The sequence below is a fragment of the Porites lutea genome, chromosome 2 (assembly GCF_958299795.1).
Source record: "Porites lutea chromosome 2, jaPorLute2.1, whole genome shotgun sequence".
In the NCBI taxonomy this organism is placed as follows: Eukaryota; Metazoa; Cnidaria; class Anthozoa; order Scleractinia; family Poritidae; genus Porites; species Porites lutea.
The window spans coordinates 30,178,773-30,194,449 of NC_133202.1; the positions used below are offsets into that span (position 1 = coordinate 30,178,773).

The 15,677-nt window shown below is 39.6% G+C and overlaps 1 protein-coding gene across 4 annotated transcripts in view; it reads left to right on the top strand.

Moving 5' to 3' along the window:
• LOC140928264 (hepatocyte nuclear factor 4-gamma-like) overlaps nucleotides 1–15,677 on the top strand; it is a 34,839-nt gene that overhangs the window by 11,981 nt on the left and 7,181 nt on the right. For 3 of the 4 annotated variants that reach the window (XM_073377996.1, XM_073377995.1, XM_073377997.1), the window contains exons 2-4: nucleotides 9,166–9,396; nucleotides 14,160–14,288; nucleotides 14,511–14,879. In XM_073377996.1, coding sequence (XP_073234097.1) covers nucleotides 9,166–9,396; nucleotides 14,160–14,288; nucleotides 14,511–14,879 — 729 coding nt within the window. Of the gene's footprint in view, nucleotides 1–8,438; nucleotides 9,064–9,165; nucleotides 9,397–14,159; nucleotides 14,289–14,510; nucleotides 14,880–15,677 lie in introns of those variants that run through there. The other variant, XM_073377998.1, reaches the window with a different exon arrangement.

Here is a 15,677-nt window from a genome sequence, read left to right on the forward strand (position 1 = left end):
CTTTTATTCAGTTTTGTCAAGAGAGAGTAAAGGGACATATACTCTATGGGTGTGTGGCCATTTCAATATTCTGCATTGTTTGCTTTGAGGCGGTCGCGTGGACTTGATAACGTTTCAAACAATCGGTTAAAGTGTGCGGACGTCCGAGGAATTAGACTTCCGTTTAATTACAAGCTCTAAAAATGACGAGTGAAATTCGCAAATCTCGGCCAACGCCCTAAGATTCCCTGTCGGTCTCGGTATTTCGTCTTGGTTCCGGGGATTGAGATAGTGGAGCCGGTGCCGCGAAATGGAGAGAGGAGAGGGAAAAAACGAGGCAGGGACACTGTCTACCCTCCCCTCACTATCTGAACGCATGAAACAGGATACCTATCACCGAGCTTCCATTTTTCATATTTTTAGAGGCCTAGGTCAAGGCATGTTAGATTTCAGACCATTTAGATCCATCTTTCGCGCCAAAAACTCACCAATTAGGGCAAAGAACGATGATTTCCAGCAACAGCGGATGAGATCGATCCTCTGCCTAAAGAATCTAAACTGACATATTGGATTGTGCGAAGGTTTATGAACGTAGCGAAGTCAGTCACAGGAAAGGAAATTCAAAATAGTTCTAACACGCTGTGATAACTACTGGGGGCCTGAATGTACTCTCCCTCCAGTGATGGACTTTTTATTGTTGCCTATCGTATGATATCTGGGAAACTTTCTTTAGTCTTCTAATGTACTGTTATAATATTGAATGAATGAATGAACGAATGAAGAGTCGTTGATAAGAGGACAACAGACGTGCCCTCTTACAATACATTTTAAGATGTGAACAGTAAGCTCGGACGTCAGCATACAAAGGCACCGCTGGCAGCCGCTCTCAGTCCATTTGTGAGCTTACTGTACCCACCCAACCCATGATGCAAATGACGTGATGTGTGAAGGTTGATCACAACACCGGGGTCTACGTCTCCTACTCTTTTCGAACAGTGCTGTGGGTTCTTTTACGTCCCACAAGAACCAGATAAGTGTAAGTGCTGGGAGACGGGACCTACGGTTTTTCGTTCTTATGCGAGAAGACTAGAAAGTCTAACTGTTTGCAGATATCATTACAAAGGCAGCACTTTCTTCTCAGTTATTTAAAGAACCTGAGTGTTGGTCCGGCCGGGGTTCGAACCCGTGACCTCCCGCTCAGCAGACCGGCGCTGTCCCAACTGAGCCTACCACGTTGCGGTATAATATTATTTAAGAAGTGCCAGAAAGTTTAAGCTATTTTTTGAGCGTACTTTGAAAATTACAATACTGAAACTCGCTTTTTCAACGAGCCGTGTTCACATATAAGCTACGCGTTTCCTCTCCTTTGGAACTGTTGAAGAAGGAAGAATTTAATACAAAGCTCTGCCTAAAAGCACCGATGAATCATCTGTCAAAAAAGCAGTTTTCTGTCGGGTTGTTCTTTTTAAGTTAGTTTTCCTATCTGTCTGGCGACTGTATAAATGTTAATGGAGCAATCAATTTGGTTCTACGCAAGGAAAATATAGGCATAACAAAGGCGGTTTAAACTGAACGGCGTCAAATCACTGAACTGGATATAACAACTAAAGTTTTAAGAAAAGATCATTCAAATAAATTTTGTCCACAATTAGGCAATTTTTCGGGAGATCCTCGAGAGAAACGCTTTAAACACGTAAACAACACATTTTAGTGAGGCAATGACCCTTAGCAACCCCTCTCTACCGAATGGCCTTGATTTCGTGCACACGCCTCGAACTTCAGATAACCACGCCTCCCAACCACAATTTTTACCCCAGCCATACATAGGTGAGTACATTCTATTTATAGTAGACAGTATTGTCCATGATGGTACTAAAAATGGGGAATGTTTAATAACAGAAAATAAACTTTTGGGACGCTACTATTAATTGAAACTCATCATGTATCTCATTCAAAAGCATCGAACATTTCTGTGGCTTAATATCATTCCCTTTCCCCACCCTGAAAATAAACGAAAGAAGAAAAAAGAAAATTAACGACGCTTGTGGTAAAAGGCTAACTTGGCAGACCGAATGTAACAACTTGTTACGGAACTGAATTATTTGTTACTCAATTATTTATTTCCTTTAACCCTCAGCTTCCGATTTGGGCGCTGCACTTCTCGATCGTTTCGTTATTGACAGAGAACCAACATGGCATTGTTAACCCATGGTATTCATTTGGTTATGCAGACAGAGATTACCGTCGTTGAAAAACACAAATAGAATAAAAATAACTCACGCGAAGGGTCATGCGAAAAAGTATAGTCACGTAAATTTTGAACAAGAATGAGCGAGTGCAAGGGAGGTACCATCCAACGCCCTTGTGATATCCGTGCACTGGCGTCTATCGCGTGATTTTTATTTTTCTCAAGTCATGAGTCCTTGTTGGTCACGATATCTGATATGTTGTTGCGATATCAAAACCGTTTCTAAAATGTTTATTTCTTCCTTAGTTTTGATCGTTGACCCTCTTCGCAAAGTCCGAACTATGCCTCAAAAGAATATTTTCTGGTTGATGATGTAATCTAAAACGAAAATGAAAGTTTAGCAGTGATGGCAATTATGTAACGGTTTCTTTAGGAAGGCAGTTATGGAAATTATTTTTACATAAGCTCGGATTCCTTTGTTCTTTTCGGGAGGAATATATTACATAACCCCCGAATGAACTGTCTGAAAAGCTGGGTGCGGCTTTCATTGTTTGAAGGGAAGAGCGGGGCTAATGAACAGCTAATTAAAATGCGAGGAGGATAAGTGACTTATCCCCCTTGCATGCATATTAATACATAATCCCTTTGCATTTTAATTATAATTAGCTTTTCATGAAGAACAACATTAAACACGACGTTACAATTACTAAAATTAAACTGAGCTGCGTTTCTTTTGCGCCACATTCGCGGATTTTCTTAGTTGGTGGTTCATCGATTTCCACCGCCAGAACGACAGTTCGAAATTGACCAGCGTCTTTAAAATTCCACGGTTTGGAGCTACCAAGAAAGTGTCGCTGTCATGCGTTCCGTTCTTTAACCCAGTCATCCCAAACTAGGGTACCCCATGAAGACATGTAATTGACCTCTTTGTGTTTTTTGGTATTCTTGCTTAGACTGCGAGCAGTCTCTTATCATTCTTTGCAAAGTTACTGCACACGAAACCCAAGCACGCGAGCCGCGATAAACGAGGGCGTAAGCTCGAGAAGACAAGTCCCAATCCCTTATTGTTACATAACGTCGTGGTTGGCAATCGCACTGGCTGAGATAAGAACTAGACGGATTTAAAGAGAAAAGGCGGACTGCAAGCAGTCTATTCTTGCTTCATTTCTCGACTGAATTTCCTTGTCAGTTACAGTAGTGATCCCTCGCCCGGAATCTTCTTTATCTGTAAACATGCAGGTTGGTCGAAAGATCCCCGGTGCGAAAATTGAAATTCTCAACTGCTTGCTCGTTGTCTGCACCCGCAAATGAAGTTTCAAAATTGTTTTGCGAAAGCTCAATTGCAGTACCGCCACTAAAGCTGCTTTAGATGATGATAAATCACATAACCCCTCGCTTCAGGCCGATACCCTTACTAACTAACCAAACGATCTAATGACATGCTCCCAAAAACATCAAGAGGAAATAGTAAAGTTGCAATGAGAGAAAATCTCCTTTAGAGGAAGTTATTGCGTTAAAGATTATTCTTCTGTGGGAATATGCTAAAGAGTGCGAGTGGCCGGGGGGGAGGGGGGGGGGTGATTTCCATGTGAAAGGGGTAACGATGCTTGTCGCGAATTTGAACGTGGCTCAAAGGTACCATTACAGCCAAATAAAGGCTATGTCATAGATTTATTTCTTCTTTTCTACTTTCACCTTTTCTTCTTCTGCTTTCTCGCTATTTTTCATTCAGTTCACGCACAATCCTAAGGAGAAAATACCTGTTTGGGTAAAACCATTGGCTTTCCGCTTAGAACAAACTAAGAAACCTCAACAAAGCCGAGTTGAATAAAGGAACTTAAGATTATTTAGTACGAAATTTTCTGCAACCGTTCCCTTTGTTCCGAAAGATTTTCATGCGCAGTATATGCAAAATAAAAGTCGAATAAATAGGCAGATTAGTGCATCACACTTTTTAGTTATTTCTTCGTTTTATGGAGGACTAACACAAGACGACGATTTTATTGTTCTTTTTCTGAACCCGTAGAAATTTAATCAGACCGAATAAAAGCGAGGAAGCTTGAACGGCATGAATTCACTGTTGTTGACAATTTCCGCTGCCGCCGCCGTCTTGGTTTCATAAGCCTCTCATTATTTGATTCCGTCTTCTCTCTTCGGAGTAAGCTGCCAGCGGAGAGGACGTGACGGCTTAATTTCAACCTGGGCCGAAGGTGGATTAACGAGTGTGGGAAAGATAGGAAAAAGGGCTGCAAAAAAATTCCACTTAAAATGTGAAGTCAGCGCTTTGCGCAACTGAGATCTGGGCCCACGGTTAGGGAATATCAGAGAGGTACGCTTTGGTCTTATTGCCAAAAATTAAAACGGTTGAAAAGAACAGTATACCCAAAATCCAACATTATGGCTAACAAACATTACAGGTGTTTCCGCGACGCTCAGAGACTAGATTGTTCACAGTCCCTTTATATGTAATTCTGGGTTGTTTTTGAAGTTTGAGGGGGAGGCGGGGGGGGGGGGGGGGGGGGCGTCTCCTGGAAAATTTGGGTCGGGTGAGGGGCGTTTATTCTGATGAGCTCCTGAGGTCCCCAATTACGGACCCCAGTTCAAATGGAAACATAAATGCTTGCTTTAAATTACCGAGTTGATCCGAATGGTTTTCAGTTTCAGACCAAAACTCTTTAATTTAGCACTTCACATACCTGTATAGATCAGGAAGTCCCTCCCTGGGACTGTTAATTGTCCCATATTTTTCCGTGTGATTTTCGAGGCTCCAGAGGCCGCAATCTTAAGTTTCCTATGGTGAGTGACTAAAATGAAAACCCTCTCCAGCTTAGGCTCAGTTTCCTTCTCGTAGAGAAACAGTAACACGGAAAAATAAGGGTTTGTAAACAGTGCACTACCAAATACCCATGAGATTTAAATCGCTCTCGCCTAAACTGAGGCAGAAGACGGAGTGGTTGGGGTGATGTTTTACAGCCAAGAATCGATAGTATTGGTCATCGCCCATTTCTGATCACGGTTTCGTTTCGTTCACAGATTCACCTATAATCAGGCATTTTTAGGGAGATGACATGATCACAGGTTAAAACAAGATTGACTTTTGGATGTCCCGTCTAGTAACGTGTTGAGTAACCTGCGATCAGGCGTTTTATGATGACGATTTTCTTGAAGAGGGTAAAAGAATGCCTTCCTTCCCGCGAGAGACTTGAAGAGATTTAGGTGATCGAAGGCCATGCGTTGCGTTACCACAGCGTCAAATACACCTCTGTCGATCTAGTATATACCGATTACATTACCATAGCCTGCGAGCAGGCTCACTCGTGCGAGTTTCGCCGCCAAAATAATTTTCCCCGAATTCGCACAAGTGGATTTGCTCACAGGCTAACATTACCAGTGTGAACTAACCTGTATCCAAATCCTTATGAGTCCCAGAAAGAGTGAAGCATGGAAAAAAGGGCGGATCCAGGAAATTTGTAGATGTCACCACCTAACCTTACCCTCGACTAGAAAATATAGATTGATGGAGACACTAGACGGCACTCAGCGCGAATTTTTCAAAAAATGTTTAAAACAAAAATGTATGCAAAAGAAATGCCCATAGTTAGCATCTCAACCTGCCGGATTTTTTTTGTTACGCTTACAAGATAAAATTTCATTCTTTCCCTTTAATTTTTTTTATTTCGTCTTTAGGTTATTAAAAACTGAAACAGATATAGGAGAAAGTATTGCGAACGTGTTTCTTTCATTAGTGCTGGCCCGAGCTCGTTTTCCACAAGAAGTCGTGCATGACAAGTTCACCAAATACTGAACAGTTGGTGGAAGAGCTTTTGCAGTCGAGAACCCACAAATACGGACTCTAAGACTCTGAGGGCACTTTATACGATGTCCGGATTAAGACGGGTATGTTTTAAAATTAAACATGCACTTTTTACTGATTTGAACAAAATCGCAAAGACAAGCTTCAACAAACCACACAAACGTCTATGAAAGAAAGGAAATTGGTTGAATACACTTGTACTCAGTACTGTCCTGTACATTGCTCGATCTATCAAGTACGTACATTGCATTCGGTAGAACTCTGACATTCGTTGCCAAAATAATCAGCAATTGACCGGAAGTCTTTGAGGTATCTCGACCAGATCGACATGCATCCTAATTTTCTTATGACCGTCGCTAAACGAAAGCATTATTGAGGGGCGTAAGGGGGGTCCGAAAACCTCAAAACCGCACAGAGAAACATTAAAATCCGCAATGACGCATCGAAATTTACCTTTATTCAGAAAAACAGCAGTCCACCTGATCTAGTAAAACCGCAGTACCACACAGACTCATCCAAAATTACGCGAAAACACGTCACCGGAAACCCTTACGCTCCCCCCGGCCTTATTACCTCACACATAAAGAGGTGTTCCCGGGGGACTCCCATATGACAATGACGGTAATGCTGTGCAGATTGGTCTCACAATGTTCAAGACGGAAAGTCAATAGTTTTACCCATAAAGGTATCACAAAGGGCTGTGAGCGCGGGAAAAGGCCATAAGAAAAAGAAACAAACGCCTTTATATTTTATGCTGTGTTGGAGTATGGTCTCCTTAAGGGTTCAGATAATAAAGGCTAATTCACGCCCAGATTAATCTACTATAGGGATCTGGTCGGTTCCGAAGAGCACCCCCCCGTCTCTTTCGCATCGGAACCCCCCCGCTCCATGTCCGTATTAGCAAGGTCAACGTCTGTTAATTGGACAAGAGATTAAAGTTTCGTCGTCCGCATTAACGATCGAGAGGCCTTATATGAGCAGGGGCGGTTTAATTTATATGCTTCCGATACTAGTAGGTGGGGTTCATTTAGAAACTATATCAGGGCTATCGCGATCTCCCAGGGAAAGTCCGTAAAAACGAGGCGTTCATACTAAGAGGGTGCCTGTTTATAGGATTGGACTGAAATCCATATATGGAAAGAGGAAGAAAGGTGTAATCCAATATACCTCTCAAAGTGTATTCGTTGCTTTTAGTTTGTTAATTGAATGTTTTATTTATATTGCTACTCTTATTGCAAGCATCAAAGTATTATTGTACGTGACGTCTGACAGATTTCGGGTAACCTTACCCAAAAACCAACCCTTCAGCCATTTATGGGAAGTTTGAGCCTTGATCAAAGTTCATTCAGGGAGTGGCACTAAATATTCCCGTTTCTTTACGTATTTATTATTATTATTTTTTGATGGAATCGCCATTATTCCGAGAGAGTGTTATTTTCAAAGTTGCAGTTAGAGTACGAAGCACGAATTGATCTAAAAACACTGTTTTTTGGAACCCCTGTTTGTCGGGGTTTAAAATTTGGGTACCGGTTTTGTAATTGTCTCGAAACGTGGAAAGCCTTGTAGCGGATTTACCTAAAGATGGGCTGGAATAATCAAGTATTTGGAACCGTTATTGTTTCTTGGTATTAGTTCGGGGATTTGAATTAATTTTTTGATTTGGGATTTGGCGGATCAAAAAATAGAAATTAGTTGAAAATTACTTAAAAAGAAGTCCCCATCCTTCCTTCCACTAACAACGTACCTTATCACTTTCTGTGAAGTCACTTAATTTAGCAGAGAACCGGCGCAAGACTCAACGCAGTTTTTTCGCCACCGAACATCTGGGCAGCTTTTCTTTCTTTCACTAAAGAAACTGGGATTAGCGAGTACCTTCACGTGCTGAAATTTACCAGTTTAGCACTTAATATATGAGAACCACTTCAGGCTGACAGTTAAAACAAGTCCTCATTCTAAAAAGTTCCTAGAATCAGAGAAAGACAATGGTGACGACTTAAGTGTGCTTTAAGGGCCATTCAAGAACACACAGAAGACTGACAAAACATAGATGCATGCAACAGCCATAAAACTGTTTAGGTAGTATTACAGTATTTTTATTGTTTCCTTTGTCCAATTACAGTTATTTGGTAATGTTTAGTGCAAAGTACAATACCTATTACTGTTTTCACGTAATTGGTAAGAACATGTAACTGCCCATTAACTACTCAGCCATTAAAAATGACATTAATATAAAAAACATGCACGGGTTCTTTTTGTGCCTTAAAAAACTGACATATTCTCCTCTCGGGGAAGATAGGGGAAAAAGAACAAGCACACTTACAGTGACATAACCTCAGCAAAACGAAACTAACAGAAAAACAGGAACTGGTCACCGACATTGGATAACCTCGAGTTTGATGTTTTTTCGTAGCATTACATCACTCACACGCAATTCTGTAATAACTTGAAGGTGCTTTTGCATTGCAAATTTAGTTCTGACCTATAAGACTTGATTATAAAGTGAAACGTAATCTATGCTTAAAATTAAGGCCTTAAAGACTTATGTTGTTGGAAAAGTTAGAGCAGGACGGACCTCGAATGACCTTCACTTGCCTTGTTTAATAAAATTTGTCACACCTTGCCTCTGGAACACTCCCAAGTTGCTCACTGTCTTACAGTCTTTTAAGCCCAAAAAACTTAACGTTATTCAAAGAGGGTCTCTAAAAGGAGATTTGTTTAATTGCTCCTTTGATTGTTGCCAACGATAACTTTCCGTTTTTTTTTCGCTCAGACAATTGGCTTTCACGTCACGCACGTCACGTAGATCCCGTGCTCCTGCAGGGTCACATGACTTTCTAAGTACCACCTCCTTTATGTGTTCATGCATTTTGTTGTGCGTGGCAGCCATGAGCGTTGATAGTTTCTCCGCGCTTTACTGGGGACTCCTCGAGTTCAAAGTACAATCTGCTCAGCTATAAATACAACATAGAGGCTTACGTCTTGGGATATACAGTTTTTCGAAGAGAGAGGCCATTCCCGTAGCCGTCAATGTCAGACAAACTAGCGAATGGTCTGAAGCAGGCCGAGAGCTCGAGCAGAAATGGTAATAAACAACTTGATCGTTTGTTATCTGTAGTAGATCACGCACTCGTTATTTAAGTGATAGAGAAGTCTTATAGCCTCTCTTGTTTAATCTTTGTTGCAGGAGATGATGGCGAAAACGGGGCCTGCTTGATTTGTGGCGATAAAGCGACGGGCAAACACTATGGTGCGTCGAGTTGTGATGGCTGTAAAGGTTTCTTTCGACGAAGCGTTAGGAAGAATCACGTTTACGCTTGTCGGTTCCAGAGAGTTTGTGTGATCAACAAAGACAAGCGAAATCAATGCCGCTTCTGCCGGTTGAAGAAATGTTTCCGAGCTGGAATGAAGAAGGAAGGTGAGACGTTTTACCAAACGTAATCTTGTAAAGTTGTGTTTGCGCGTTCGTGTATTGATCGATTGCTATTTCGGCGAACTAGCCGTTCAGTGATGGATAACCCGATATATGATTAAGCCCTACATCTCTTGAGTCTGAATCTGTCAAGTACACGGTGGTAATGTCATTAGATTCCATCGCAATCATGAGAAAATCGGTGTTGAAGAAAGTTTGTAAGGACAAGCACCGGCTTACAACCGTTAAGCTTAAAATCTTTTGCGTGTTTGCAGTTTGTTTTGAAAATGCAAATCACCAGATATTTTGTTAATTGATAAAAACATAAATTAGGACAGTGTTATGGACAGGAAAAGAAAAAGCGGTCGAATCGGTGCTTTTGGCTATTGTAAGTTGATCGGTTGTGTAAACAAAAAATCAACAACACCAAACTCAAATTTTTTACTAGGATGCATGTCCTGAGCATCTTATTAGCACTGTCATACAACTTGGAAACTTACACGAAACTGGGGAAACAAACTTTGAAAAAAGCTTTAGTGATATGCCTGGGATAAGGTTATATTCTTTGTGTGTTTTTAAAACGTCTGTTCATCTCAGTGTCATTGTTTGTGTATGAAAAATATATTCTCCCAAAAATTAAGCACACATTAAAATCAATTTATCATTTTCCAGGTTTACCCAATAAGTAAACAATAATAATTGAAGATATAAAAACAAAACAAAGTAAACAGACTGGAGTGAATGATTTTGACAAGTCCTTCAAGGAGAAAATAGTGCATGAGGTCCATTTTTTAAAATCATTCAGTCACTATCAAAAGAAGCCTGCGAAAACATCCGTTTCTCCTTGCTAAAAGAATTCAAGATATTTATTGAAAGGAAACTGTAAATAAAATGTTGTTATGTAATAGTAATGTTGCAAAAAAAAAATGTTGACAGCAACATGAAAGTGGTGTGATTCTCAGCCATGCATCATGACATTTTCATAACACATGTGATAAAGAGCTAGCAATTTCAGCAGAAATTGTTTATAGTAGTCTCACTGACATTAAAAATAGTATATACTTATTTGTCATGTCAAAACAGTGTTGTTTCAGTTTTGAGAGAAATTGCATTCAAGGGACAGACAGCTGGAGAAGCAAATCTAAGTCAAACACACAGTCATATAAACAAGCAAAAGATAGCAGTTATTCAATAATGTGAAATAAATCATATGATTCAACATTTATATTTCCTTACTGCCTTGATTACCATCATCAAAGCAACAACAAATTAGGCAATTTTTTTTTCTGCTGTATGGAGATTATTCCGCAAGTTTTCTCTTACTGAAGTAGCTGGTAATTGAAATTGTGAATTTTGGCCTGCCAGTGTCAAAATACTCACTTTGGCAAGCTATTCTCTAGTTAAACACTGTGGAATGTTGAAGTGCGTGATTGAGGTATGACAGGGGCATGTTGAAGGATGGGCAGAGGATGGACCGAAACATTGCATCATGAGCTGTACATGTGCTGCATATATACATCTAAATACCGTCATATATTTTCATAACTTAGCAGGTACTCAATTTGAAGTGGATACTAAAAGATGAATTAATTTCCATCAGTGATACCCTTATGAATGGATGGATAAATAAAAAATTGTGGAAAGGAATAACAACATTTTTTGCATATTTTTATGTATCTAGGTAGTTAAAATTCACTCTGTGAAATGTATCGGGCACGGATTCATTAGAATGATTTCCTCTATTTTTACAACAGAAGGCATTTTCCTGAGTTGCTTGACCAATTCCATAGCTGCAGTAGTGTTAAAGTTTCATATATCTACTGTACATAAGACGATTTCTGTTATGATTCTCACAAGTTCTGTTTTTGATCAGTGTTATGTTTAGCATCACACTGTCATGTTGTTTGGATAGAATTATAATGTGATAGAACCATTTCCATTTTTCCAAATGATAGTTATGTTTCCTATTAGTGCTGTGCTTCTCTTACTTGTTGTGTTTCTTTGCTGGTCATCTACAGGACTTACTTTTGTATGTAACTTTTTTACTTGCAACTACAAAAATCCCTGCAACCAAATCTTTGGAGGTCACGGGCTTGTGAAATTGTCAACAAAATATGATATTTCAAAATTACAGTAGAACAATTTTTTTATTGGTTTGACACATCCACAGAGCATAAAATCAGACAGCCAAATACGGTTGTACTTGTGTATTTTACTCTTTGAGCTTTCTTTTATTTGATGATATAGCATGAAACACAAGTTGATAGCAAGTTTTTTCATAAGCTGGAGCATAAAGCGATTGCCATTAGCAATTAGGGTAGGCAATGTCAGTTTCTATTTTTGTATGTAGTTTTTCATGAATTTCTCTTTTGTTCAAAAGGCAATTCAACACAGTTTTCTGGAATTGCATTTCACGTGATCTCCTTCAGGTTTCAAAGATTAGTATCAAAACTCGTGCGGATGAGTTGAAAATAAGCCAATAATTCAGCAGCCTCGTGGAAAAAGGGTGTAGGTGATGATAGTTCCTTGAAGTCCAACTTGCTCCCCATGAGCTCTATTTTGAGACAATTATGTAACAAACTAAGTTTTGGCCTGTTTTGGCCAATAAAACTTCGGTGAATTCAAGTTCTGTAGGTTACAACTTTTTCTAGAACTGTTGAACAACTGGCACAGATGACGGAATAACAATTGATTAGCTTTGTTTTAGTGGAGATAATAAACCACAAAGTCAATTAATAGTGCTTTGCTTGAACTAATCCATTTTACATGCTATATGATAACCAGACTTTGTGTTAAAATACAACTTTTTAGGAACAGTTTGGATATTGGGTCGAAATCAAGAATTAAACCAATATTATTTTTACAGAACCCTCAAGTTGTCGTAACATTAATATCCATGTATATTGTAGCATTAAGCCCATGCTTTGGCCATCATCTGGAAATATCAAGGTGCGGACACATCAGGATGTGATCACGTAACAAATCATAGACACCTTTGGAGGGGTGTGTAAATTACTGCAACGAGTCCGAGATCAACAACTGGTCACGAGCTGGAGCCGATTTTCTGTCCGATTTTTACTGTCGTTCTTTCTTTGGGAATTTTCATGTTTTCATTTAATTTCTCGGTTTGTATGGTTACAGCCATTCTAGAACTGTACACCTAGCAGCGTGAAACTTCCTACACAAGTACATTGGGTCATAAAGATTTAGCACTACTTGATATTCCAACATTTTTGTTTTAATCGATCACCGTCTTCATGGCAGTGTTTACCATTGTGAGCAGACTAATTCAGGCAGTATGCATGACCAGCCTGGGTTGCCTGTGCCTGAAGCCAGCCTCATTTGAGATTTTTGGATGTAAATATGTATGTATATCACCAAATTTGCCTTGATTCATGTCCCTTGAATCCAGGCCCTGTTGTTTTCAGCCAATCCATTCAGAATTACACTCCAAAGGGAAAAGTAAACACTGTATCCTCTAGAACACTCGACTGTTGATAAAACTAAAGGCGGAGAAATACTGTTTCATGTAGAAAGCCACATTTTCGCAAGCAAAGAATATGAATGGAAGTGAAGGTAAAAAATTCTTGTGAATTGAAGGGATATGTTTCTCATAATATTTGAAGCAATTCCTGGAACTCTGTGGTAAATAAATTCAGTGTTTTGGCCAAATTTGTATTTAGCCAGGCTTTGTTGTATTTATTTAAGCTTAATTGATAAATTGCTTTAGTTATTGAGAGCTTTTCTGGAACGTTTAACAAGGTTTGTTCTCTCCTTGGTAGTGAAACGTTTTTTACATGCAGAGGCAAAGATTGAAAATTATTTGATGCGCTCACAAGGTGTAATGAACCAGTTTAATATTGAACTTGATGGAATTTCACTCATTGACTCACTCTATCGCTCATGTGCTCTAAACATTATCCTGGACAGGTTTCAGACAAATAATACGCTGATTTATTCTCACAGACTTTTATACAATTGTAGCTTGACACTTTTTTTCACCTACGTGTCGCATTGCATTACTTGCAGGGTTATTTGACACTGGTAGTGTCAAATATCAAAAGTCAAAATAAATATTGCAACTGATTCAAACTATTTGAAATGTCATTCTTTACTTGCAGCGCTTCACTATGCATTGGAAACTACTAGTTTTTTAGATGTAGGGGCGGAGCTAGGAAGTGTAGTTAAAGGGGGCCCAACTTGTTTGCACTGTTGAATAAAAGAATTAATGTGACTGAATGTAATTTGGGCAAAGTTAACCTTGAAGCAATGCTGGCCAGCAGTTTTCTCAGCAATACTGGGGTGACCTGATGCCTTTAGCAAGGGCACCTCATGGCTTGTATTTGTAGTTGCTTGCCTGCAGTTCTTTGCAAAGTGTATTTGCTGGAGCCTTGCCTTGGTTGCCATTTTTGTGCAGTGTTTTTTCCCAGCTCTCCCTCCCATTTCAGTTTCGGGTCAGTTAAGTATTTGGTCAGTAAGTATTCCACTGAACAGTTCAGTGTGACGGTGCCTTGTGGGCGTCGCTCGAAGGGTTGCCATGGTTACCTCCTTCCTTGTGCTAGAGCATTGCCTGGCTCCACCACTTTTGTAGGCACCAGCACCCAAGCTCATCTATTGGTGATGAGTTTAATCTTCCTTCCATGTTTTTTACGTGTTACTTTCTGTTTGGTATACTCTTGCTGGTGGTTCTGTTGGTCGCCTGCTCTGCGTTTGAAAGAGGACAAATCATCATTGTAGTTATTATAACCTGTGTATGGCGCTTCTTGCAGCTGTTCAGAATGAGAGAGACACCATCTCAAAACGGCCACGTGGAGAGGAGACTGAAAACAAGCATGGCTTGACGACCAGTGTATTGTTATCAGCTGAGATTCTATCACGTCCTGCAACTTCACCTCCAGGTAAATTATATGGTACAAGTCATTTAGCTTAGTTTCAGCAACGTTTTGAACATTATTTTTGCAAGCCCAAGGTCTACCTTGGGCGTTGACCACAACAACCTGAATATCCTAAGGATCAGCTTGTGAAAAATTTATGATTGATTATTGCAGGAAGAAAATTAGAATACTGCATGATACTTTCTGGTGACAGCAATATTTTATTCTTTTTATAAACCAATGCAGAAAGCATTTCTTTGGAGAAAGAGGCAAGTTACGGTGACATTGTTGAATCAATGCGGCAACAACTTCTGGTATTAGTAGAGTGGGCAAAACACATCCCTGCTTTCTGTGAACTGTTGCTTGATGATCAAGTAGCTTTACTGCGAGCACATGCCTCTGAGAACTTATTACTGGGTGTCTCAAGACGTTCGTTAAATTTAAAGGATGTTTTATTACTTGGAAATGATCTTGTATTGCCACGGACAGCTGGAGATCCTGAAATGCGGAGAATTGTAAATCGTATATTCGATGAACTTGTTGAACCCATGAAAGAGTGGAATGTCGATGACACAGAATATGCTTGTTTGAAGGCAATTGTGTTCTTTAATCCTGGTAAGTTGTTTAAGAATTTACGTTTAATTACTTACATTAAGCCCTGTAGTCAAGAGTAAAATGAGTAATTACGAGCTGATTCAAGTACTTCCACAATCTTGGCAAGAATCCGTTACCCACATTTGGTGATAAGAATACTTGACTAAGGGTAACAGACAACCTGGCCCTGTTAACAGTGGTACTCAATCCTGGAGTCAATATGGAGGGACAAGACATATTTCAACCTTAAGAGTCTGTGGACAAAATCCTAAGGTATTACTTAATTGTTTTTTTTAATTTTGTGTAAAAAATGCTCTGAACAGGTGAACTAAAATTTCTAATGGCTTTGGAAGTGTTCAAACAGGTTGCCTTGATTTTCTGTATGGTTTTCTCAACAGGTTGACTAAACAAAATGAATGGCTTACTGATCAAAGTTTTCAACAATTGTTTTTTGGATTCTTCACAGCTATCAATTTTCCCCCATTTCTTCATCTTATTATGTTTGAAATTTTCACAGAAATCGCCTTTCAATCAAAACAAACTGCAACAGTTCATGTTGCGTTCATCCTTGCTTAGTAACCAGGCAAGTGTTTCGAAGCACATGTTTGACCAAAACATGGCGGGGTTGTTTACACATTTCTTGGCATCTTATGTTTGTTGCAGACCTTCCTTTGGTTGTAGAGAGCTTATTAAAGTGTGATAATGATAATATTGTGAGGCCTGTCTTTGTCATATTGGCAATTTGGGACTGAATTTCTGTACCATTATCATTCAGGTTCATATGTTACCCGATTGATTCGAGCTTTTGCTGCCATTTTT